Source organism: Lontra canadensis, unplaced genomic scaffold, assembly GCF_010015895.1.
Source record: "Lontra canadensis isolate GAN:19392208 unplaced genomic scaffold, GSC_riverotter_1.0 scaffold84, whole genome shotgun sequence".
In the NCBI taxonomy this organism is placed as follows: Eukaryota; Metazoa; Chordata; class Mammalia; order Carnivora; family Mustelidae; genus Lontra; species Lontra canadensis.
The window spans coordinates 6,825,264-6,848,026 of NW_022631078.1; the positions used below are offsets into that span (position 1 = coordinate 6,825,264).

The window sequence follows — 22,763 nt, forward strand, 5'->3', positions numbered from 1 at the left end:
TTCCTTGCCTGGAAATTGCACCTCTCTCCACCTTCATGTGAGGTGAGGGAGCAGGTAAAGTGCCTCTTGGAGCACTTGGATCACACGGGTACCACACACATGGCCTTTCTCTGCACTTCCAGACCCGTGGATGGCCTTGCTGGTTTTTTTCTGGGTACAACTGAGGCAGCCGGCTGGTGCTCTTTACATGTTACCAGAACAAATCCCAGCCCCCCGTCCCTGAGGAGGCCATCCATTCCTCACGGAAGCAGTCCACTGTCTGAGTGACAGAGTCACCAGCTCCAGGGAGCCAAGACAAGTCACGTCCGAAACGTTTTTGGAGAGCCCACAGAGACATGTTGAGTGTATCATTTTATTTCCTGACTCCACTTCAACAATGGAGTTAATGGCTACAGTTGTCATCCATTTCCCCAACAATCCTTTCTCTTCACCAGGTCTTAGTTCTCTGTTTCTGGGCCTTCTACAAAGGTCAGTCTCTGATGTGGGACAGGGATACAGCCACCCCTCCCAGGCAACTGGCAGCAAAACATGAGAGGAAAACAGCAGAAAGGTGGAGCCAACCATGGGAGAACTACACTTCCAGTGCTCAGAGGTGCCGTAGGAAGATCGGGCTGGGTTCTAAAGCTGGGACCCAAACACCAGAGTAGCTAGTCGCTATTCAACAGGGAACTGTTTCAGGCACAGGGGAAGGAGAGCCAGGGAGGTAGCCAGCAGGGATGGGGACTGAACCAGATTGAACACCCAGACGGAAGTGTCTCTGGGGCACCCCAACCACCCCCAGAGGGCCTCTAGCCACTGCCCACAGCCCCAGGCTTTCTCAGGGACATCACCCCCCCACACACACACTGGCCTGAGGGAAGTACCTGTATCTGCTGGATTTGTGCAACTTTCTCCAAAGCTCTTGGGGAAGGACTGGCTCCTTCCTGAGTTTGGTAATGTGGCTTTGGAGGCAGACAAATGGGGGTCAGATCCTGATGCTATTACTGTGTGATCCTGGGCACATCATTTAACCTCTCTGGTCTAAGTTACATCTATGTTAACACCCTAGCTTCTGTGAGGATTAGACATGGTGCAAGTAATGTGCGTGGCCCTTGGTAGGAACTTAAAAAGAATAAGCTATTGTCATTGCTATCACTATTATTCTCACTGAAGCAGATGCTTTAAAGGACAGGGCTGTAGACAGTGTCACCCTTCTGAAGCATGATGCCACAGCCTCCCATAGCCTGAGTGACCTTGCCCAGGCCAAGGCTCCCAGATGCAAGAAAGGATACAGCATGTCCAGGGGTGGCTGGGTGGAGGAGCTATTCAGGGGAAGGCCCTCTAGGGAGGCCTGCAGGGTCTGGGCCGTGGTGTGATCAACCAGGAGGCCCATGCTCTGGACCTGGAGGAAGACGACGGCAGGGAAGACAGTCCTTCTCAGCAGCCACTCCACACAGGCCCTCTCAACCCTCCACCCTCTGCACTCTGCCCTCCCCTCAGCTGCTGTGGCCAGAACCACCATCCTCCGCACAGAAAACGGCGTGGAGGGTCTAGCCTTACAGTGGCTACACAGCATCCCCTCCCCACCCACCTGCAGGAAGAAGCCACGCAGAGCCTGGCGTGTGTTGTTCGACAGGGTAGAGAGGTCAGCCAGAGCCGCGGCTTGCAGAACATGACCCACCTCCTCGTGAGAGAGGACACTGCTGCTCTGGAACCGCACAAGCTAGGCCAGGGAGAGAAGCCCCAAACACACGGGAATATTTCCTGTGCCTCTGCTGTGTCTGGCCCTGGGCTGGGGGCACAGATCTGAAGCCCAGAGAACCCTGCCTTCAGAAGCTCAGAGTTGGTGGGCAGAGGTGGGGTTGTCATAGAAGAAGGGTGTAAACTAGGCACACTGTGAAACACTCAGAGAGTTGGCCCTGCTGACCTCTTCAGTACCCTTCCCCTCACTCCTTGGCCCTGCACGAAACACGCATGGCCAAAAAGGACTATGTGTGGTTACCCAAACACACCACCATGTATTCATTTACCTGCTATTTTCACTTCACTACCTGGAACACTTGTCCTCTTCTTTGCCTATTAATCCTTCAAACCTCAGCTAAAATGTTACCTTCCTGCTGAATGTTTCCATTTCATTAAAACAGGAGAGGCATTAATTGAGTGCTTACTGCATCCTTATTCACCTCTCCTTCCTGGCTTTGGCAGAAGCAATTACAGTCAACCTTTGAACAACACGAGAGTGAACTGCACAGGTCCACTTAGACACAAATGTTTTCGATAATACACTATTATAAAAGTATTTTCTTTTTATGATTTTCTTAGTAACATTTTCTTTTACTAGCTTCCTTTATTGTAAAAATCAGTATTTAGTACACATAACACGCAAAATGTGTGTTAACTGACAGTTTATGTTATCAGTAAGGCTTCTAGAGAAGAGTGGGCTATTAGTAGTTAAGTTTTGGGGAGTCAAAAGTTAATATGCAGATTTCCAACTGTAAGGGGGTCAGCACCCCTAACCCCCACGTCATTCAGTGGTCACCTGTGCTCGTCTCCGTGTTCCCACACCAACCACTGCCTTATTCACTGATCCACTTCACTACCATTCACAGGCTCACGGCTTTGTTCTTTACTCAGTGGGCACTTACTGTGTGCCAGGCACTTAGCATATCTTCTGCTGAGCCACTAATAACATCATGTTTCTTTTTTTTTTTTTAAAGATTTTACTTATTTATTTAACAGAGATCACAAGTAGGCAGAGAGGCAAGCAGAGAGAGAGAGAGGCGGGGAGGCAGGCTCCCTGCTGAGCAGAGAGCCCAATGTGGGGCCCAATCCCAGGACCCTGGGATCATGACCTGAGCAGAAAGCAGAGGCTTAACCCACTGAGCCAACCCAGCCGCCCCATAACATCATGTTTTAACTATTAGTTTCCTTTTCTATTTTCTTCTCTAGACTGGGGGACCCTTAAAAGGCAGAGCATTTGGCTCGGTGACATCTTTGGTCCCTAGCACAGGATCTGGATGTGGCAGACAAGCCTTGGCCAATGTTTCACGTGCAAATGAATTAGAAAGAGCATCTGGGGGGAGCCTGCGTTCAGCTGGGGTTGTGATCCCAGGGTCCTGGGATTGGGTCCCATGTTGGGTTCCCTGCTCAGTGGGGAGCCTGCTTCTCCCTCTCCCTCTGCCTGCCTCTCCGCCTACTTGTGCTCTCTCCATATATAGCTGTCAAGTAAATAAATAAAAATCTTAAAAAAAAAAAAAAAGAAAGAGTATCTGGGTCTTTTGGGGTGAGAAGATGTGGGCGCTTAGAGGAATTCTCTGAGCAGCTCTCAAAGACGGTGAAGGCCCACCCAGCCCCTCTGCTTTCTACCCCTCTACCTGGCCTCTTCAGGACCACACAGCTCATAACAACCTTCACACCACAGGACCATCCATTCTGCACTTACCAGGGTCATGAACCTCAAGATATCAGGTCTGAGGAAGGAACTCTCTCCAGCATCCAGGAGGGTAAACAGCAAAAACCGATTCCAAGGCTGGGAGGCCACATGGAATGCTACAGGAAACACCAGTCACCCTGGGTTGTTACTGCTGCTTTTCTGTAGGCCTTGGAACATTGCTGAAGAAGACGTTCTCTTATTGTCTCAAAAAGGGGCTGCTCAGCTAGCGGTAGGGCCTGGGACAAATTGGCCACTGCAAGTTTCTTTCTTCCCTGGGCTTCTAGCCACCTATGCTGCCTGGCTCAGGGAAACCACATATCCCACTATTGTGGGAAGCAGGAGGAAGGGCTGTGCCATTTCGGAGCTTTGTGACCTTGGTTGGGCAGGTTACTTGACCTCTCTGGACTGCAGTGTCCTCATCTGTATAATGGTCATTATAATGCCCTTGCATGTTATGAAAAGAATTAAACAAAATGAGTGTGTATCAAAAAACAGAGGTTGGGAGTCTGGGACAGAAGGGTGGCAGGGGCTGGCCACCCCTATGGGAACATCAAAGAATGGGGAAGGTTTCTACCGATGTCTGGGCTCCGGGCATGCAGGTAGTCAAGCAAAGCTTCCAGGCAGCCAACACAGGCATAGGACAACAGAGGGTCCTTCTGCAAGCAAACAAACAAATAAAACCCCTTCATGTCAGGTTTTGCCACCAATGAGTTTTGGTGCCAACCAAGAAAAGAAATTTTGGTTTTCAGAACAATCTGTATTTCAGAATTTCGGATTTGGGATTGTAACCATGTAGATAATCAAGAAATATCTGTTGCTTTTACCTCTAACTCACCCATAGAGCCTAGTACTTATACTGATGATTTACCTATATTCTATCTACATTTAAGAGACCTTTTCAGAAAAGGAGCAGTGCCTGGGTGGCTCAGATGGTTAAATATCTGCCTTTGGCTCAGGTCATTATCTCAGGGTTCTGGAATCAAGGTCCTCATTGGGCTCCCAGCTCAGTAGGGAGTTTACTTCTCTTTTTCCCTCTGTGCATCCCCTTCCCACCCCACTCCTGCTCTTGTTCTCTCAAATAAATAAATAAAATCTTTTTTAAAAGAAGAGAGGAAGACTTTCAGAAAAGGAGTTAAGCCCTGGGCTCCACTAAGAGATTCACAGATTACAGACTCTGTAAGAACCTCACAGTTTATCTAAACCAGTAGGTTTCCACCCTTTTTTTTTTTAAAGCAGAACATTACATCGAACAACATTTTATGCTCTAATAAGCATACCAAATGATCTCACTATCATCAGTCATTAGAGAAATGCAAATAAAAACCACCATGAGGTACCATTACAACACTTACCAACAGCTAAAATTAAAAAGACTGACAATACCATGTTGGCCAGAATGTGGAGCAACTGGAACTCTCATACACTTTTGATGGGAAAGTAAAATGGTGAAGTCATTTTGGAAAAGTTTGATGGTTTCTTATAAACACATACTTACCATACATGGTAGGTAGAATTTTAAGACTCTCTCATGACCTCTGCTCCCAGATGTTACACCTGTGATTATGCTACAGTATATGGCAAAAGGGGGATTGATTGGGCCCAAACTCGTCTACCAGCCCTTGATAAGCAGTTTTTTCTGGCTGGTGGCAGAACCAGAGAGCCTGGGGTGTGAGGAGGACACAGCATGCATGGGTGGTTTGAAGACAGAGGGGCTGGCTAAGGAGGAACGTGAGCAACCTTAAAGAGCTGGGAGAGGCCCCAGAGGAAGAGGTGGATTTTTTCCCCCAGATCCCCCAGATAAGCACCCAGCCTGGCCAACACCTTGATTTCAGCCTTGTAAGACCCTGAATGAAGGACTTGATTGATGGAGAGACTTCTGATGGAGAGAACTGTGGGATAGTACAGTGCGGTGCTAAGCCATTATATTTGTGGTAACTTATTACGCACTTAGAAACTGAATATGTTGTTTGACCCAGCAATTCCACTCCTAGATATGTACCCACAAGAAATAAAATCCTATGTCCACAGAAAGACTTGTACTTCAGTATTAACAACAATTTTACACATAATCGCCAAAAATCTGGAAGTTCCAAATCAATAGGTAAATGGGTAAACAGCTGTGGTATGGCCATATGATAGAAGACTGCTCACTAATAAAAAGAAATTTAGTACTGACACACATGACTCTCAAAAGCATTAAGCTAAGTGACAGAAGCTAAACACCCAAGACCACATTTTGTACAATTTCATTTGTATGAATTCTAGAAAGTTCAGTGACAGAAAGCTGGTTAGTGTTTCCTGAGGGACAGGGATGAGGAGAGGAGACTGACTGCAAATGGCACAAGGGAACTTTCTGGGGTGAGGGAAATGTTCTTGATCATGGTTGTGGTAGTGTTTATAAAACTATTTGTCAAAAGTCACTGAACTGAAAAAGAAAAGTCATTGAACTGTACACTTAGAATCAGTGAATTTTATTGCATGTAAGTTATATCTCAAAAAAACTGATCTTTTAAAATCTTTTTCTTTTTTTATTTTTATTTCTTTATTTGTCAGAGAGCCAGAGAGAGATCAAGCAGGGGCAGAGGGAGAGGGAGGGGAAGAAGCAGACTCCCCTCTGAGCAAGGGTTCCCAGGACCCTGGGATCATAACCAGAGCCAAAGACAACCACTTAACCAACTGAGCCACCCAGGTGTCCCAAATAAAATGTTTTTTAAAAATAAACATTTTAAATTAAAAAAAAAAAGAATATGGGACAGACTTAGACTTGGCATCCTTGCTTAGTCACTTATCATCTATGTGACCCTAGCCAAGGTCACTTACCCTTGCTGAGTGCAATTAAAAAAAATTCCGGGGTTGCTGAGAGGGTTGGATGAGAACGGATACGGTATTCAGCCAGTGCTTGGCAGAGTAAACAACAATGGGTGAGAGCAGCCTCATGAAATGCACAACAGAGGAAACACCCCCCTCTTTAACAACTCCTGGGTTTTCTCCTAGAGCCCCTAAGGCCTCCAAGGCACACAGCTTGAAGTGTTTGAGCTAATCCACTCACCTATTTTAGCGCTAAGATAATGAGGTCCAGGGGGAAGCAATACTTGACTGGAAGACACCGGTCCATATCAGTAAATGGCAGGTCTAGAACAAAATCCTAGGCTTTGTGCCCTTTCTCCTCCAATCTAAAATTAACTCTTGGGGCACCTGGGTGGCTCAGTCAGTTAAGCATCTGCCTTCAGCTCAGGTCATGATCCCAGGCAATTGAGTCCCTTGTTGGGCTGCCTCCTCGGTAGGGAGCCTGCTTCTCCCTCTGCCCCTCCCCCTGCTCATGCTACCTTTCCTTCTCTGACTCAAATAGATAAATAAAATCTTTTTTTTTTTTTTTTTTTTTTTTTAAAGATTTTTTATTTATTTATTTGACAGAGAGAGATCACAAGTAGACAGAGAGGCAGGCAGAGAGAGAGAGAGAGGGAAGCAGGCCCCCTGCTGAGCAGAGATCCCGATGTGGGACTCGATCCCAGGACCCTGAGATCATGACCTGAGCCGAAGGCAGCGGCTCAACCCACTGAGCCACACAGGCGCCCCGATAAATAAAATCTTTTTAAAAAATAAAATTAACTCTTAACCAGTGGGAATTTCTAGCCTCTTCCCAGGTATGCAAGCTCACATAGCCACAGGCCAGCACACTTTGGCTTCCCCACCTGGTGAAGAGCTGTGGCCCCAGTGCCACTCTCTGACCCCATGCCCATATTACCTAACATACCCAGTGAGGACTGGCTGAATGGTGTGTGGGGAGCCGGGGCCACTGGGCATTAGGAAGGCCAGGTACTACTACTCAAGTAACAATGGCTTCTATTCACAAGAAGCACTTCTTGAGACACCGAAAGAACATGGATTTGGTAGCCAAAAAGACTTAGGCTTGAATTCTGACCTAAAAGTGTGTGACCTCAGGTAAGTTACTTAATATCTCTGGACTCTGTTTCCTTGTCTATAAAACTGAGATGAGGGGCACCTACGTGGCTCAGCATCCAGCTCTTGATCTCAGCCCTGCACTGGGCTCCACGCTAGGCATGAAGCCTACTTAAAAAACAAAACGAACAAAACAAAACAAAAACCCAAAAAAAAACAAAAAAACCTGATACCTTATAGAGGAATTGTAATGAATAAACAACATATGTCGAGTGCTTACACAGAGTAGGCACTCAATGTTCTCCCCACCTTCCACTCTCCGAGAACATTAACCTGACATGAACCTCTGCTCTAATAGAAATGATCCTCGAGATCAAAACCTCACATCTTGTAAAATTAGCTCACTGATATCCAAACTGATAACAACATTCCATGCCCACCCCAATCACAAAGCCGAGTTTGAGCACAAGGATAACTGTCTCTTCCCTGCTCACACCCACTCTTACCCTTTCCCAAGCCTCCACAGAGATGTAGCAGCTGGACTGGAGTCCAGCAGACGTTCTTGCTGGAGACACCTGGTTTCTGCTTGGAGACCCCCAGCCACAAGACACTCTTCTCCATTCCTCCCAAGGTGGCCTGCTCTACTGTTAGTCCTGGCCAGGAGAAAAGGCCCCTGCCTGTCTTCCTGCAGCTCCACCTGCTGGCCAAGGTCTCCATCTCCAAAGAAAACCAGAATAAACCTACTTTATTTCTACTCCGGAGACCTTCAGAGATTTGCAGTCCTGAGGTTCCTCTGAGAACGAAGCAGAAGGAAAGTTTGTCCTGGCTTTGCCCTACTCCAGTGCCATGCAAATCACACCAATGACAACAGCTCTTCTTCGGACCCTTCCACTGCTACTAATGTGCCCTCCTTCCGCCACGTAACCCAGCGTGATGAACCCTGGACACTGTGTCCATCCTCACTGCAACCAACATATCTCTCCTGCGCTCCATTCCTGGGGGAATGGAAGCTGTTCTAAGAGGCCCAAATCACTTACTGCTGAAAGAGTCCTTTTGTTTTGCAGATAGAGAAATTGAGAATCAATAAGAGATTGAATTGACTTGCTAAACCCCTTAAGAGTTAGGAGCTGGGCAGGGGCTCAATGCAGATCTCTGTGATTCTGGCCAATGCACCTTCCACTGCACTGCACTGGCCCGCCTCGGTCAGACAGCGGCAGATCCTCCACACGCTGCCCAGCACTGCATCATTGGTGTTGATGCTACGTGGCTGCTTTGGCCCAGAGATGTCAAGGAGGACCAGCACTGAGCGCACTAGCTTATGCAGTACTGTCATTCTTTCCCCTTTGATACCGCTTTCTAAAATAACAGCTTTAATGAGATCTAATCCATAAACCATAAAATTCATTCTTTTAAGGGTACAGATCAGCATTTAGTATATTCACAGAGTTGTGCAGCTATAGAATTCCAGAGTATTTTCATCATCCCAAGGAGAAACCTCATTACTCATTAGCAGTTATTCCCAATTCCCTGCCCCCCCCTAACCTCGGTCCTAGGCAACCACTAATCTACTTCCTGTCTCTACAGATTTGCCTATCTTGGACATTTCATCTAAATGAAATCATATCATACGTTGTTTTTATTTCTGATTTCTTTCACTGAGCATGTTTTCAAGGTTCATCTATGTTGTAGCATGTGACTACCTCATTACTTTTTATGGCCAGTTTTCATTTGTATATACAATTTATTTATCCATTCATCAGCTGGCGAACATTGGGGTTCTTTGTACTTTGGAACTACTATGAAGAGTACTGCTATGAACATCTGTATACAAGCATCTGTGTAGATAAACGCTTTCAATTTTCTTGGGCATAATACCTGGGAGCAGAGTTGTTGGGTCATATGGTAATTCCACATTTAGCTTTCTTTCTTTCTTTTTTTTTTTTTTTTTTCAAAAGATTTTATTTATTTATTTGTCAGAGAGAGAGAGCGAGCACAGGCAGACAGAGTGACAGGCAGAGGCAGAGGGAGAAGCAGGTTCCCTGATGAGCAAGGAGCCTGATGTGGGACTCGATCCCAGGACGCCGGGATCATGACCTGAGCCGAAGGCAGCTGCTTAACCAACTGAGCCACCCAGACATCCCCCACATTTAGCTTTCTGAAGCACTTCCAGGCTGTTTTCCAAAGCAGCTGTGTCACTTTGCGTTCCCATCAACAACCTGTGAGGGTTCCATTTAATCTACATTCTCACAACATTTGATATTATCTATCTTTTGTTTTTAGCTATCCCAGTGGGTATGAAATGGACCTTACTGTCATTTACTTGAGTCACAGCAATAATCTCTTGTTCAACAGTACCCTTGCCTTCAGGCTTTCCCCTCCCACCCCTCTTCCCTACTGACCCCAGTGATTCATCAGTCAGTTTTGATCAGCCAGTGATCAAAAACTCAGTCTGATATCAGATAAAGGACTGGTATCCAAAATCTATAAAGAACTTATCATGGGCGCCTTGGTGGCTCAGTGGGTTAAGCCTCTGCCTTCAGATCAGGTCATGATCTCAGGGTCCTGGGATAGAGCTCTGCATTAGGCTCTCTGCTCAGCGGGGAGCCTGCTTTCTCCTCTCCACCTCCTTGTGACCTACTCAGTGACTGTGAGCCTGCTTTCTCCTCTCCACCTACTTGTGATCTCTGTCAAATAAATAAGTAAAATCTTTAAAAAAAAAAAAAAGAACTTATCAAACTCAATACCCACAGAACAAATAATTCAATCAAGAAATGGGCAGAAAACATGAACAGACATTTCTGCAAAGAAGACATCCAAATGGCCAACAGACACATGAGAAAGTGCTCAACATCACTCAGCATCAGGAAAATACAAATCAAAACCACAGTGAGTTACCTCCTCACACGAGTCAGAATGGCTGAAATTAAGAAGTCAGGAAACAACAGTTGTTGGTGAGGATGTGGAGAAAGGGGAACCCTCCTACACTGTTGGTGGGAATGCAAGATGGTGCAGACACTCTGGAAAACAGTATGGAGGTTCCTCAAAAAATTGAAAATAGAGCTACACTACAACCCAGCAATTGCACTACTGGGTATTTATCCTAAAGATACAAATGTAGTGATCTGAAGGGGCATATGCACCCCAATGTTTATAGCAGCAATGTCCACAATAGCCAAACTATGGAAAGAGCTTAAAAGTCCATCAACAGATGAATGGATGCCTGGATGGCTCAGTCGTTAAACACCTGCCTTAAACACCTGCCTTAAACACCTGCCTTCGGCTTGGGTCATGATCCCAGGGTCCTGGGATGGAGCCCTGCATCAGGCTCCCTGCCTGGCAGGAAGCCTGCTTCTCTCTCCCTCCCCCACTCCCCCTGCTTGTGTTTTCTTTCTCTCTCTCTCTGTCAAATAAATAAATAAAATCTTAAAAAACAAGGTGTGGTATATATATACAATGGAATATTATGCAGCCATCAAAACCCCCCAAATCTTGCCATCTGCAACAACATGGATGGAACTAGAGGAAATAAGTCAATCAGAGAAAGACAATTACCATATGATCTCTCTGATATGAGGAAATTGAGAAACAAGACAGAGGCTCATAGGGGAAGGGAGGGAAATACGAAACAAGAAAAAATCAGAGAGGGAAATAAACCACAAGAGACTCTTAATCTGAGGAAACAAACTGAGGGTTGCTGGAGGGGAGGGAGTAGGAGGGATGGGGGTGGCTGAGTGATGGATATCGGGGAGCTTACGTGCTACGGTAAGTGCTGTGAATTGTGTAAGACTGATGAATCATAGACCTGTACCCCTGAAACAAATAATACATTATGTTAATAAAACCCACGGATAAGAGCTCAGATAGGAAAACCTGGATTTCAGTCTCATAGATCTGTAGTACAGAAACCAGCTGACTTCACCTGTAATAATCATCTACAAAATTATATAATAAATTCACGTTAGTTAAAAAAAACAAATGTGGTAAAGAGGTTTCATTCCATGATATTAAAAAAATGTAACAAAATTACTTTATTTCTTAACTTTGTATATAACACATGTGTCATATGAATTTCTTTAAAGATTTTCAATAAAAGAACAAGTAGTAAAATGAAAAAAAAAAAAAAAAACCCTCAATCTGATAGAAGCCCTTCATGGCTCCTCTCAACACTTCTTGGCCTGGCACATAAGGTACTGACTGGTGTCCTCTGTACCCAGCTCCTCAGTGTCATCTTCTAACTCTTGCCACCCCCCCCGCCCCGACCACTGCACACTTCTATATTATGTGCTTTTGCTCATGCTGTCTTCCCTGCCTGCAATGCCCTTCCCTCTACCTCTGCCTAGACACTGTTTAAGTCTGAATTCAATGTCACCTTCTCTGTGAGGCTCCCTATGACCTCCGCAAGCAGCAGAAGCTTTTGCCTAAAAGTTTTACAGAAGAAGACAGAAATGCAGACCACTGACCATATAATAAAATATGAGAAATGTAACCCTTATTACAGGGGTGAATAAACCATTCCAGGAGCTCAGGAGAGAGAGAGAGAGAGAATGAGACCTCCTGGATTGCTTGGAGAGACCTTGGATTTCTATGGAATAATGTTTGCTGAATGTATAAATGATTGAACAAATGAAGAACTATTTTTAAACAGCAAACCTATGGAAGGGTCCAAAGGAGGTTTAGCTCCAGCCCTGGAGGAAGGGGAAGGACAGAGAAAAAAAATGACTCTTCCATATACTTCCCTGGGTCAAGGGCAGTGACAGAAAGGTCATTATGGCTAAAAACAATAGGGCAGGGAATTTCTCGGGAATGTGTCAGTGAGAGAAAGGAGGAAGGGGCTTCTTGGTCCTGTTCACCAGGCTGTGACAGGGACAGTGACTGTGAGGCTGAGCAACTCCCCACACAGACCCAGTACCCTCTTCATGAGGAATTCATGAGTTACTCCAGTTGGTTCACCTTCCCCAGGACTGCTGAGGAGAGTCAAAAACTTCCAGAGAGATAAATAGTATATTATTCTACTTATATGAGGTCCTAGAATAGTTAAATAGTCAAATAGAGACAGAAAGCAGAATGGTGGTTGTCAAGGGATGGGGAGAGGGAGCAGTGGGGAGTTACTGTTTGATGTGGACAGTTTCAGTTTGACAAGATGAAGAAGTTTTGGAGAAAGAAGGTGGTAGTGTTTGTACAACAATGTAAATGTACTTACTACCACAGAACTGTAACTTAAAAATTATTAAAATGGTTAATTTTGTTATGCAATATTTTACCATGATTAAAAAGAAAAAGACTGCCAGAGGCACAGAAGAGTGTCACAGGCTGATGACATCCAGGCTCTTGGGCAGGAGAGCTGAATGGTAATGGTGCTACAGGAAGTCACTGACCCCCTTGTGTTTAGGCTACTGGTTTGAGGAAAGTTTTTCATCACTCAAGGCCTGGTTCGAATGCAACCTCTCCTATAGAGACTTTTTTGATTCAAATAATAGGTCATTTTGGCATTAATTGTAATAATTAGTATTTCCTACTATCTGAGTGCTTAAATGGCTAGAACTGTAACATATTCATTTCTGTGTCCTCATTCACTCATTCAACAAACATTATATACCAATTTGGTGCCAGGCTTTATGCTGGATGTTGAGTATAAGGGAGTAATTTTTCTCTTATGTTCTGAATGTTAAAATAGGAACTTTGGCCTTTTCAAAAACATTGGAGAGAAAGCATTTGCCTTTCCTCCCACATTTAACTGGCTCCTCCTCACCAAAGGAGAGATTTATCTAATAGGTAAAATGTTAGCTTAACATTTAATGTGCCAGCAGGACAGGATCAAGGTATTAAAAGTCATGTTCCCATGAACTCTTAAGATCACGGCCAGGTGGCAAAGTGTCCATAATGTAAACATAATTTCCCTGCCTATGGGCTTCTGGTATGGCCTGGGGGGAAAAGAGGGTGGTTCAAAAGCTCTCTTTGAGGGGCACCTGGGTGGCTCAGTGGGTTAAGCCTCTGCCTTCGGCTCTGGTCATGATCTCAGAGTCCTGGAATCAAGCCCCACATCAGGCTCTCTGCTCAGCAGGGAGCCTCCCCCCCCACCCCGCCCCCCACCTGCGTCTCTGCCTACTTGTGATCTCTGTCAAATAAATAAATAAAGGGGTGCTTGGGTGGCTCAGTGGGTTAAAGCCTCTGCCTTTGGATCAGGTCATGATCCCAGGGTCCTCGGATTGAGCCCCGCATCAGGCTCTCTGCTTAGCGGGGAGCCTGCTTCCCCCTCTCTCTCTGCCTGCCTCTCTGCCTACTTATGATCTCTGTCTGTCAAATAAATAAATAAAATCTTTAAATAAATAAATAAATAAAATCTTCTAAAAAATAAAAAATAAAATCTCTCTTTTAAAAACATTAATTAATTAATTAATTAAAAGGAAAAAAGCTCTTTTGGGTAGATATAAAGCAAGTATACTAAAATGCTAATGGTAGAATCTAGGTGGTGGGTGTATGCTGTTTTGGTTAGACTTGGACTCCCACAAAAAGTCTTTCACCTTTGCTGTATATGAAAAACTCCAGGCCAAAAAAAAGCCCAGTATGATCTGAAGTCCCAGCTACATTCTCCTACAGCATTTACCAGAAATAAAGCTGATGTTTTGGTTCTCATCTGATTTCTGATTTTTTTGAACGCACAAGGGGAACAAGACACAAAGATTAGTCAGACATAGTTCCTACCTTTAAGGAGCTCACAGCCTGGGAAAGACTGATATGAAAATGGGGACTTACAGCAGAGAGAGCTAAGTGCCTTGTGCATAGATATGCTGGCAGGACAAGTCTCAGCAACCACAGAGCCAGCACAGGGCGACTCCTGGAGCATCCTCTATCTCCTTACATTTCCAACTTTCCCCATACTGTGTAGAGGTCCAGTGGGGACCAATCCTCAAATATAATCTCCCACAATCAATAGCCATATCATATATGTGCAATAACCAAATAGAGTCTACTCAAATCAAGGCCCCCTTCCTACCCCCAGAAGTCTCTGCAACTCGTCTCACTCATTTGATGGCTCCCTGCACCTCCCTCCTCTTGTCCCATGAATGACTTGCCATCAGATCACACTGGATCTGTCTCCCTTAGACAAGCTCCAAAGGGCAAGGAAAGAGAGTCCAAGTCTAACTAAAACAGCATAAACATATAGGGCTTCAGTCACCTTATGGTGGCCGGCTCTTATCTGAAAATAATACACACTAACCTTCTTAGAAGAAAGTCCTGGGGAATCAAGGGTGGGAGACAGGCCACGAGGCCAGGGACAGGGAATGAGTCCATACCAGAGAACAAAATGGTGCTGCCATCAAGATAAATGCCATTTCTGATAAACCCCTGCCCTTGGGGAAGAAAGACAAGTCATGTGGTCTTTCCAGCCCAGTTCAATCACCTCCTTCAGGAAACCTTCTCTGACAGCTAGCTCTGCACTAACCCTATACCAGCCTATTAGTTATACCTGGGACTCCCACAGTGCAGTTGTCCCTTTAGCCCCAAACTGACCACATGGTGTTATCACCTCTTGTCTATATGGCAGCCCACAACCAAATGCTCACTCCTCAAAGGCAGACACGTGACATATCTCCATGCCCCAACTACTCTTCCCAGCATTCGAAAGCTGGATAAACAATGATCTCCAAAAGTCCTCTGAGCCGTGAAACATAAAACCCTATGAGGTAGATATCTACTGTTTCGGCTTACATGAAATTCATTCCTCCTTTTTCTGTGAACAGTTTTCTTTGCAGAACCATCCCTCTTTTATGTTCACTCTACACGAGTTATGGAGAGCTGACCATATGCCCCAGCCTCCGGGAGAGGGCACTGGCCCAAGCCAGGTCAACCAGAGCATCGGATGGCCCAGCCACAGTGACTGGCACATTACCCCAGCCAGGCTAATGAGACTCCGTTCTGGCCACTGCTGGGAAATAGAAAGTCTCTTGTTGCTGGAAAGGTGCTGCTATTGGTCATCTTACCATCCCATGAGAACAAAGCGGAGAGAAATGCAGAACCAAGACATGGACACAGAGTTCTGATAACATTGTCTGAGCCCATGGGATCCAGGTGGGCCTGAAGCCAGTGCTGAGCCCTGGCCTTCTCAGTTATGAGCCATTTTGAGTTTCATTTCTGTCACTATAACTTTGAAAGTCCCAATTAATCCACCCCCCAATCCTGGAGGAAATGCCAGGTTCCTGACAAGCAGCCACCTCTTCCTACAGTTGTTCTGGGAGAAGCAGGCTCCACTGACAGGGTCCTGTTCAGCAAGGGCCTTACCTGCACCAAGAGGTTCTGCAGTCCAATGACCAGGGACAACACCTGTGATATTCTCAGTGGAGCTAGGACAGTGTTCTCAGAGGCCGGTGGTGGCTGGGCCCCTGAAGGCACCAGGGCCACAAGCGCAGAAGAAAAGTTTTGCCGCAGGGCTGTCCGCAGGAAGCATACGATGGCAGCTGAAAGCAAGAACCCCCTTATACTCAGTTCCTTCCTCCTTCCTCACCTCCCACCTAGCTCTGTCACAGGGGGAAGACAGTGGAGATAATAATAGGGTGACCACAGGCTGGCCTGGGGAGAGTGGTCCCATCTCACCGTCTAAGGGAAAAGCTCTTCCTTTCCTGTAGAGTGCCCTGGGACCATACCTGAGAGCAGCACAGCCTTTTCCTTTGGAAAGCTGAGGACCTTCAATACTTGGTCCAGTTCCACGGACAGTTTCTGGTGAACCTGGTAGGGCAGAGGTAAGGGGACACCTCCCACATTCTGGAAGCTTGAGCAGAAAATAACCTGTCCCAATAGCTCCACACATACCTACTGCATCCAGAGGGACAGAGGAGACCACACAGTCTTGTGAGCCCACCAGCCCTGGATTCAGGAATGTGGAGGCAAATTAGCCTGTACATAGAGGACCCTTCTTCTCCCAAATCTCCCCCATCATCAATGAACTCTTCCACTAGGGAACCTTCCTGGCCTCATGTGTGACTCAGTCTCCACTCCAGCCCACCATCCAACTTAGATCTAGAGCCAGACAGCCCAAAATCAAAACCCTGGCTCTGCCACTAGCTATCCAAGTGGCCAAGGGGAATTCACTGCCCCTCTCCCAGCCTGCCTCACTTTCTTCACGTATGAAACGGGAACAATGACGCCTGCTTTCACTCCTTCCAGAACTATTGGGAAGAACAGCTGAGGCTCAGCATTGGGGAATGTGTCTTTAAAGCCAAAGCACTGTCCAAACTGAGGGGTTAGTTGGGAGTCATGGGTTCAAAGCTGAGTCTGCTCTGCTCGCCTCACCCAGAACACATGCTGCTTCAAGGCAGGAATTACTTCTCTGCCTTCTCTACTTCTTCTACTTCTCTGGATCTATCACAGTCTGACACAAAGCAGTTCGTCAAAAATGCTTGGCTGGTGGAATCAGCAGGTTCTAGGCAGAAGAACCAATCTGTACAAAGGTACTGAGATGACATACTAATGTAAGATGCTAATAGAGGAAGCTGTATAGGAGTTATTCGGGAACCCTGTGATAACAGCTCAATCTTTCAGTACAGCTAAAACTACCTTTAAAATAAAGGCTATTGGGACACCTGGGTGGCTTAGTCAGCTAAGCGGCTGCCTTCTGCAAAGGTCATGATCCCAGGGTTCTAGGATCGAGTGCCACATTGGGCTCCTTGGTCAGCAGAAGAGCCTGCTTCTCCCTCTGCTTGCTGTTCCCCCTGCTTGTGTGCTCTTGCTCTCTTTCTCTGAAAATAAATAAATAGTGCTTGCTTTGGCAGCATATATACTGAAAATATAAATAAATAAAATGTTAAAAAATAAATAAAATAGGGGCGCCTAGGTGTCTCAGATGGTTGAGCACCTGCCTTCAGCTCAGGTCATGATCTCCAGGTCTTGAAATCAAGCCCCACATCCGGCTCCCAGCTCAGCAGCAAGTCTGCTTCTCCTTCTCCTTCTGCTTCAACCCCTGCTTGTGCTCTCCCTCTCTCTTGAATGAATAAAATGTTTAAAAAAGAAATAAATTAATAAAATAAAATAAAGGCTATTAGGGGTGCCTGAGTGACTCAGGTCATGATCTCAGGGTCCGGGGATCGAGCCCAGCTTTGGGCTCCCTGCTCAGTGGGGAGCCTGCTTCTCCCTCTGCTTCTGCCCCTCCCCTCCATACTTATTTGCTTGTGCTCTCTCTAGTTCCCTCCCTTTCAAAAAAAAAAAAAAATCTTTAAAAAAATAAAGGCAATTAAGAATCAATCACTCAGGGGCGCCTGGGTGGCTCAGTAGGTTAAGCCTCTGCCTTCGGCACAGGTCATGATCTCAGGGTCCTGGGATCGAGCCTCACATTGGGCTCTCTGCTCAGTGGGGATCCTGCTCCGCCCCCCCCCCCCCACTGCCTGCCTGCCTGTCTACTTGTGATCTCTCTCTGTCAAATAAATAAATAAAATCTTAAAAAAAAGAATCAATCACTCAGGGGCGTCTGGGTGGCTCAGTCATTAAGCGTCTGCCTTTCGCTCAGGTCATGATCCCAGGGTCCTGGGATCGAGCCCTGTGTCAGGCTCTCTGCTTGGTGGGAAGCCTGCTTCTCTCTCTCCCACTCCCCCTGCTTGTGTTCCCCTCTCTCGCTGTGTCCCTTTCTGCCAAATAAATAAAATCTTTAAAAATAAAAGAATCAATCACTCAATCAAATCATCAACCATATGGAGATATGAAAGAGCAAAGCTGATTTGGAGAGGAGCTAACAGTTGGTCAGAGGACAGAGGAGGGTAGAATGGCAGAAAGTAAGGCTGCAGAAGGACCAAGGTCAGCAGGGTCTCAGCGGCCATGTGGAGCATGCAGACAGACTGGCTGCAGGGACGGGAGATATGGAGCAAGGGAAAGACCAGGGACCAGGAGACTGAATAGGCCACTTCAGAGGTGAGGACGAACCATTAAGGCAATGGAGAGGACTCAGAGTGGAGGTGGTTAGTAGGTAACTGGCTGGGTATGAGCTGAAGACCAGAGAGCCAGGGACACGGTGCAGGTTCCCACACAGGCAGGTGACTGCAGGGGTAAGGTGGGCCCAACAGCCTCACAGAAAAGCAGAAAATGCTCCTGTCCCCAATCAATGCTGTGGGCAACAACCAGAAGACTTATTACAGTACAGATCTGCCACAGCCTGATGCCACTTTAGAGGACAAACTTTATTTTGTTGTTGTTTTTTGGGGTTTTTTTGGGAGGCCAAACTTTAAAAATGACTTCACTTCTACACAAAGGAGCATGTGCCTGGCACTTCAATGGCACACGGCTGGGCACAGGGCAAAGACACCTCAAAGGCTAGAAGATGGTTTCTATCCACCAGCAGCAGTCGGGCTTAGGAAGGAGACACAGGAACGTGGAGCAGCCCACATAGGAGTTCACGCACGGCACTCTGATGACAAGGTCCCATACAAGGGGGTGAGGAGGGCCTGAGAGGGAAGAGGTGCTTTGTGGATATGTCCACTGTTCCCGTTCCCTGCATGACCTTTCCCAACAATACAATGACAGCTTGCATATGTCTGGCATTTCACGGCTTACCACCTAGCACTGTAAGGTCACAGGCTGGCTTCTGCCTTCCTGTCTGATGTGACAGGCCACTCCCTACATTCTAGTCACATGGTATCTCACCAGTCTCCAAATATGTACACTTGTCCAAAATTTGTGCAGCTTCGTGTCTTTTTTTCGAATTGTTCTCTTTACCTGGAATGCCTTTCCCTACTATATTTGCCTGGTACAATCTTACCTTTCAAAGCTTTGCTTAGAGACTACAATACAAAGTTTCCCAAGTGTGGGGTACAGGCTGTATTTATTTCTTATTCCTCTGTGCCTAGAATACAGCCCGGCATGAAGGTTATCCGTGTATGATAAATTAATATAAACCAACCTGACAACAACCATGGACATTTTCTTCCCCATTCTGTAGGCAAGGACACTGAAGCTCAGAGATTAAATATCTCGCCAAGGTTACTCAGCTAATAAGCCACAGAGCGGGAACCAGAACTCAGGAACTTTGTTACTCCTCTGTGCCACCCCATGCCCCAGAGCCACACGGGCTAGTGACTCACCTGCAGACCGCCATCGTGCTGCTGAGCAGAGAAGGAGGCAGTGAGCAGCCAGGCGGAACAAAGGAGTGTGGTGCTGGGAGAGGCCCCCTTGGTCCAGGTGAGTCCCAGAGTCTTCTCCAGAAGCTCAATCAGGGCCGTGCTACTAAGGAGCACTGCAGCAGCTGGAGACGGTTGGCAGGGTAAGGGCTATGAGTTACTCAGGAGCCCCTGCTCAGGCTGCCGGCACCGTGGTTAGCACCTGACAGGGACTTCACGCACACATGGTGAATGAACAAAAGGATCAGCTTTAGGCTCTACGGGTTCCAGCTTCATTCTAGAACCACAGGTTATCAGGACCAGAAAAGATCTTATGACCATCTGACCCAGCGACATCCTCCCCATATGTATATATAGTTTTTAAGATTTTATTTGACAGAGAGAGATACAGCAAGAGAGAGAACACAAGCAGGGGGAGTGGGAGAGGGAGAAGCAGGCTTCCCGCGGAGCAGGGAGCCCGACGTGGGGTTCGATCCCAGGACTCTGGGATCATGACCTGAGCCAGAGGCAGACACTTAACGACTGAGCACCCCAAGAGCCCCTCCCGATATATATTTTCACAAGCGGAAAAAAACTACGGGCAGCAAAGGCCACAGACACTGCCCAGCACCCCTCCTATTCATTGCCTCGCTGGGGCCTCAGCACCTCTTTTCTGACTGCTTGGTGTAGTCTGATGAAGGCTCCAGTACAGGAAGTTGAAGGCGGGCTGCAGGATGTCCACGTCAGCAGGGCCACATTTCCCACACAGCTTGCTCACTGCAAGAGTCCCCAGGACCCATCATGTAGCCCTTCATGGATTCAATGCACACCAGCACTCACAATTCTCACAGATAATGGCCTTCAACTGGCTAATTTCAGATGTCAGTCTGTCAGTCTTGGGGACCAAGCTCAAACTAAGTGTCCTTAGTAATACAGCCAAGGAAGAGAAACACAGTAACAAAAGTGAAGGCAAGCAGCCCATAGCTGCAGCTCAGGACAGACTATACAAGTTTATGTGATCTAAAGGCATCCTGGAACAGCACTGATGCCAGAGAAGACTCCAGGTTGGAGTGTCTGCAGAGGTCATCTAGGCCAGCCTGCCACACCTAGCAGGAAAAGATCCAGCCTCTGAAATCTTCCAGCAATGGGGCACTCACCACCTTTCCAGTGGACTCCATCAACATCAGTGTGAAGTTCCCTGAATTTGCCATATTCTTTCTCACATCACCCTCATCTGGCTAACTCCTTAACTCCTACTCAGCAATTAAGATTCAGCTCAAAGTTCACCTCCTCCATGAAGCCCTCTGTAACTTCTCATGGCAAGAGTCGATGTCGATTGGTCCCCCAGCCCTCATCAGAGTAGTTACTACACTGTAGAGCAGACATCTACAGAACGTATCCCTTTTCTCCTGGGATTCGGCACTCTGCTCCCTGACCTACACCACCTCAATATGAAACCTACCTAAGTCTCCGTTCACTGTTTTGGCGGCCACATCACACTTGACTTTTAAGTGGCTTGTGGTCAACCAGATAAGCAGCCCTCTCCTCACCCGTCTTCTACTCGCAATGCTCTCAAATAAAAGGATTATATAAAAATGTATATTACACTTCACACGTATTTCAGGTCATTATTATCCCCTCCAGAGGCCCTTTTGACAGCGGTTTGATTTTGTCACAGGCAGTCTTCCTCCCAGCTGAGTGTTACACTTGACCTGATAGGCTGGGAGGACCAGAACCAGGCCAGGCCTGAAGGCCCTTTTTAAGTCTGATACCGATCTCATGAGGATGCCTGGGCTCCAGGCAGGGAAAGAACCATCTTCACCTGTGGCCAGAGCATCTGACAGTCCACAGCACCTGACTAAAGACACACCATTTTTCCTATTGATTTCAGTATTTCCTCAATAATCTTCCTAAGGATACTGCCTCTGAAGTGGCAACTGCATTAATCCGCAATGAAAGGTCCTGATGAAGTCTGGGTACAGGTGAAAGAGGCCTAGGGAACTGTGACGTGGATCATCAGATCCTGAGTCAGTTGTGGAGTGCGGTGGAGAACTGAGCTTGTGCCCAGAACAGGGAGTCTGCACAGAGCTGCACTGGAAGTCTACTGTGTGCCAGGCACTTGAGTATTCCACATCTAGCTCTCCTTTATCGTAACCCTACATCAGCTAAGTACTACTGTTTTACTTGTGAGGAACCGAAAGCCAGGTGATTGCCCAAGGTTGCATAACTAGCGACTGAGAACAAACCGAGGCATTCCTGACTCCAGAGCTTTCTTTTCCCAAACACTCCCACAGTACAATTAAAGAAAGAGCTAAAAGGTCCCACAGCAGGAAGCTCACAGGAACAGTGACCCACTAGCTTCTTCCAAAAGGCTGAATGATGGAATAAAGGACCATGCCCAGCCCTGGGCCCTCAGGCACTGTCCCAAGCCCAGGCACCTTGGTGAAGAAGCTTCATGGCCATGCTGTCCAGTTCTTGCTCTGATGTGTTCTTCAGCTGCACTAAAGAAAGGAGGCTCAGGAGCAATGGCAGGTTCCCTGAGGCTGCGAGGAACAGAAGGGCTGGTCAGGACACCTAATACTCAGATGACCTCAAGGTCAAACAGACGCCCTACCCCCCTGTAAATGTTTGCTGGGATTCACTCCTACCTCCTGCCTTCTTCCTTCAGTACAGGGGCAACTGACAAATTGGGTGCCAACTCTGGGCTGGGTACCAGAAATTTAATATTTCACTTAATCCCCCTTGTGAACTAGGGACTATTTCTATTTTGCAGTTAAGAAAACAGGCTCAGGGGCACCTGGGTGGCTCAGTGGGTTAAAGCCTCTGCCTTTGGCTCAGGTCATGGTCTCAGGGTCCTGGGATCCAGCCCCGCATCGGGCTCTCTGATCAGCGGGGAGCCTGCTTTCTCCTCTCTCTCTGACTGCCTCTCTGCCTACTTGTGATCTGTCAAATAAATAAATAAAATATTTAAATTATAAAAAAAAGAAAGAAAGAAAAGAAAACAGCTCAGAGAAGCTGAGTGACTTCTCCAAGCTCCGACAGCCAGTTAGTGGCAGGGTCAAGACTTGAACTTAAATCTGAGTTCAATGCCCACATTTTTTCAACTATGTTTCCATGAAATCTCATGGCTCTTATACATTATTATCAGTTAGATGTGACTTATCCTTCCCTGCCAAGGAAGGACTCAGCTCCTCTAGACTCTCTTAAAACTATCTGAAAACTTTCATCCTCAGTCAGGACTGATCAAATGAACTACAGTTCTCCTCCCACTTCCTCTTAATTGCTTGGAAATTTTAAATTTCAACTTTTTAAAAATAGGAAAAGATAAAGCAATGCCAATCTTTTCAGTGTCTTTAATCTGTACCAAACATCAA

At 46.6% G+C, this 22,763-nt stretch overlaps 1 protein-coding gene across 1 annotated transcript in view; it reads right to left on the minus strand.

Moving 5' to 3' along the window:
- Positions 1-338: 338 nt before the first annotated feature.
- MEI1 (meiotic double-stranded break formation protein 1) overlaps positions 339-22,763 on the minus strand; it is a 77,254-nt gene continuing 54,829 nt past the window's right edge. Inside the window, exons 22-31 of the mRNA XM_032882887.1 lie at positions 21,828-21,932; positions 20,056-20,166; positions 19,375-19,535; positions 15,955-16,036; positions 15,593-15,768; positions 3,987-4,068; positions 3,422-3,528; positions 1,571-1,702; positions 1,272-1,381; positions 339-515 (exon numbers count right to left, since the gene is read on the minus strand). Of these exons, the coding sequence (XP_032738778.1) occupies positions 470-515; positions 1,272-1,381; positions 1,571-1,702; positions 3,422-3,528; positions 3,987-4,068; positions 15,593-15,768; positions 15,955-16,036; positions 19,375-19,535; positions 20,056-20,166; positions 21,828-21,932 (1,112 nt within the window). The 3' untranslated portion in view covers positions 339-469. The remainder of the gene's footprint in view (positions 516-1,271; positions 1,382-1,570; positions 1,703-3,421; positions 3,529-3,986; positions 4,069-15,592; positions 15,769-15,954; positions 16,037-19,374; positions 19,536-20,055; positions 20,167-21,827; positions 21,933-22,763) is intronic.